The 4,117-nt window shown below is 35.6% G+C and overlaps 1 protein-coding gene across 1 annotated transcript; it reads left to right on the forward strand.

Moving 5' to 3' along the window:
• Positions 1–1,741: 1,741 nt before the first annotated feature.
• Positions 1,742–4,072, forward strand: HELRODRAFT_169182 (hypothetical protein; the record flags this gene model as incomplete). Its single annotated transcript, XM_009015049.1, has 1 exon — positions 1,742–4,072. One exon carries the CDS (start codon positions 1,742–1,744, stop codon positions 4,070–4,072), a length of 2,331 nt encoding a protein of 776 aa, XP_009013297.1.
• Positions 4,073–4,117: the final 45 nt, after the last annotated feature.

The following is a 4,117-nucleotide window of genomic DNA, read 5'->3' on the forward strand; positions in this document are numbered from 1 at the left end:
CAGTTATATATTTATGTAATCATTTTAAATTTGTTGATATTACTATTTATGTGGCTCATAAAGGTCAAAATTCTCATAAATATAAGCCGAATAAAAATCCACTAAATTTTAATTTATATAACATTTTTGTTTAATCTTTTTTAGTTACACTAGCTACTTTACAACAATTTTTGCTCTATGCAGACATATTAAACAAATTTTTTCAGTTCAATCAACCAATGTAAGCTGCAGCTTAACCTGTTTAGATGGGCAGTATCCATATTATATAAAATCAGGTCTGAACAGAGATGGGCCTCCATTTGTTTGTTTCAATGGAAACATGTATGCTTTATTTTTACGTATTTTATGTTTGTTAATTGAATAATTGATAACTGATGAAACAGAGCATTTTCCGCCGTTTTAAAAAATGGTAGACGTGGCTTAAATCTTGTGACAATCAATGGTTAGTATAATACATTTTTTTATTTAAAATTGAATATTGTTTGTAAAATATATTTTTGAAAAAGTCATTATAAATGCTCAGTTAAATTGGACACAGAAGAATAAATTTTGATATTATGATATTATGGTAAATAGTCGAATTGAAACAGATTTTGTTGAAATTCAATGTCAGTATCATTAAATTAAGGTAGGTTCTAGATCACATTGCTGGGAGTCACCTATTGTTATTTTACTCAGTTATTGAGGTATTTAATGTTTGTTTTTAAATATTACATCGACGCTTATCCTCGAGCTAAATTTCTCAAAATTAGTAGCATACACATTAGATAAATTTTACTAAATTTAAAGTGTGTGTGTACTACTAATGCTACTTATCCATCACTCGCATGCATAGTCGTTTGACGAATAAGTTGAGAAACTTTGTTTGAACAAACATTCCTATTCTTACAAAGCGAGTCAGTTGTCTAAAAAACATCAGGAATTTTTATATACGGCATGCAAGATTGATAACGAAACTGGCCTGCAGCAAAAGTGCTTCGATCCCCACGATACCACCATTCCTAAAGCCAACGTTTTTAGCACTCTATCTATTTAATACGAGAAATAAACTAGATGACATTTCATGATTAACAAACTGTTTCATAGCAGTGTGTGTCTGTCAGTATCAAATTTGAACATTATAAATAGCAAGTGTTTCAGGAAAACTCAATTTTGTAATAAGCAACATGATGTATCGAAAATAATAACAAAATTACATGCTTCATTCAAAATATGCTTTTTTTATTAAATATGGATTTGTTTTGTTTGTTTTAAAATTATTTTCTAATAAAGTTTAGATCTTATTTATCTTATTTACTGGTAATCTAGTATATATATATATATTAGGGTGGTTCACATTTGAATGGGGAAAAAAATTTTTTGTCTGATTTGAGTGCACACCCTCTGAAAAGTTTCCACTGGGTCCTAAAAACTTACAAACGAAAAATAAGACAAATCAAATTAAATTTAAAGGTTGCTCATGCATCTCAAAATTATATAAAAATGTGATAATTCATTATTTCGAAACCAAATACAAATATAACTGGAAAAGTATCAAAAGTTGGTTACTTACTTAATTCAAAACATAGATATTAGATATTTTAAAATGCATTATTATTATTAAATATTCTATGGTTACCATATTTGTTGTCAGCAAAAAGTAAAATAGGATAAATATCTGCATAATTTAACTGTGTCGATTTACTAGTAATTTGAGGTGATTTTGAAATAACGGTACTGTACATATTTAACTACGTATAAAATGGCTTCTAATTCAAACTGTGGTGCTCTTACAACACGCAGCATGACTAACATATGGCTGATTGGACAGTTACAAAGTGAACTTCCAGTAAATGTATTGCCTACAACAGGTGATGTCCTGAGAATGTTTTTTTATTATCATCAAGTAGAAAAGAAAATTGTGCCTGAAAGTGCAAAACTGTCGTCAGATAAGGTCATGGACATGTGGAACAAGGCTAGAATACCAACAACCTATCATACTCATGTTGTAGAAAAAGTAAAGTCGGTAGTTGATGACTACAAGCTAATAAAAAAGAACAAAAACAGACAAAGTGAAGCACAACGAGCACGAGAGAAGGAATTTGAAGAAAAGGAGCACATGCTGTTTGATATTGCTCACCAACACGCCATGCAGCTCATCCGAATTCAGGAAGATATAGAATTTCTTGAAGACCAGAGGGGCAGTCGACGAATGCAAATGAGTGACATTGATAAAGACCTGACTAAGAAAGAAGAGCGCACAGAACAACGTAAATGCAAAGAAGAAGAGAGAAAAGAGCGAGAGCAGGAGCGGATGACAGAAAGTACCTCACTACATTTATCTAGTTCTGATGACAGTGATAGTGAACAGCAGGACACAGAGGACAACTATGAAATTGAAATTCCAGTGTACTACAAAAAGCAGATCAATGAAGTAGAAGACAGTCTGTCAAGCAGTGCCAGCAAAAAAACACGAACTGTGCAGGATATGTTGTCGTCGCCAGATGTTGCTTCAGCACTGGATAGAATAAACCTGTCAGATAGAAAGTTCACAGTATTAGCAGCAGCCATTGCACAAGCTAGTGGGCAAGACATCAAGGATACATCTCTGTCACGTTCCACAGTTCATCGTAAACGACAGCAACATCGATCAACCATTGACAGCAGTATTCATCAACAATTTCAGGATCGTGACAGAAACCCCCTTCTGGTTCACTGGGATGGGAAGATCATGAATGATGATCCACACTCCAGAACTGATAGACTGGCTGTTGTTGTGACTGGCTGTAATGTGGAGAAAATCTTAGGAATTGTTAAAATTGCATCAAACACGGGACAAGCACAGGCCAATGCAACTTTTCAGTTGCTCAAATTATGGGACGTTAGTGAAGACATTATAGGCATGTGCTTTGATACTACTTCTGCCAATACTGGGACGTCAAGTGGAGCATGTGTTTTGCTGGAGAAACTGCTCCATATAAATCTCTTGCACTTTGCTTGTCGTCATCATGTACATGAATTGATAATCGGTGAAGTTTTCACAGTTCTGTTTGGTCCAAGCCGTGGCCTCAACATTGGAATGTTTGAAAGATTTCGAGCCTACTGGCCAAATATAAATCAGTCAAACCACAAGCCACTTGATGATGACAGGATGAACCACTCATTGCTACAGATGATGCGGTCTGACATAGTACCATGTTTGACATGTTTTCTTTCAGCTGACAGCTCATACATCCCACGAGAGGATTACAAGGAGTTGGTTGAACTTTGTCTCTTAGTGCTGAGTTATCCAATGCAGACTGATGGCAAGTACCATTTCCGTGTTCCTGGAGCATATCACATGGCCAGATGGATGGCCAAAGTGATCTACTGTCTCAAAATGTATTTGTTCCGCAATGAATTCAAGCTAACAGCAACTGAAACAAAAAGTTTAACTGAATTCTGCCTATTTGCAACCCATAAATATGTGCCAGCATGGATGTTGTGCCCAATACCCAGTGATGCACCAGTCAATGACCTGCAACTTCTGAGCAGAATTGAACAATACTCTGAAATCAACAAGAATGTAGCAAGTGCTGCCACAAAAAAGTTGAAGAATCATCTGTGGTATCTCGGTACAGAAATGGTTTGGCTGTCATTGTTCTCAAATAAGGTTGCAAATGCTGAGAAGCAGTTGATTGTGGAAGCAATGACTGCAGTAGATTCTGACTGGAGTGTGCGAGGTGTCAAATATCCTGCAACTGAACTGGAACAGGTGAAAAGCAAACCACGGCATGATCTGGTATCAGGTACATCTCGTGCTGCATTGTTATCACTTGGAATGGATGTTGCTATCTTGCGTGAAACTGAACCAGACTCATGTAATGATTTTCCTTTATTTCAAAAAGTAGCAAATGTTGTGAAGTCACTTAAGGTCGTTAATGACACTGCAGAACGCACTGTGGCACTCATGACAAATTTTAACCAGTCTATAACCAAAAATGAAACAGAACTGCAAAAACTGATACAGGTGGTGGAGGACAATCGAACACGTATTCCGGACTCCTCTAAGCGCACATTAGCCAGTGCTCAAGCAGCTGCTGCTATGTTTTGAGTCTGACATACTATGAGTGATTAACAGAAAAACATAAACTAAGTA

Source organism: Helobdella robusta, assembly GCF_000326865.2.
Source record: "Helobdella robusta unplaced genomic scaffold HELROscaffold_15, whole genome shotgun sequence".
NCBI lineage: Eukaryota > Metazoa > Annelida > Clitellata > Rhynchobdellida > Glossiphoniidae > Helobdella > Helobdella robusta.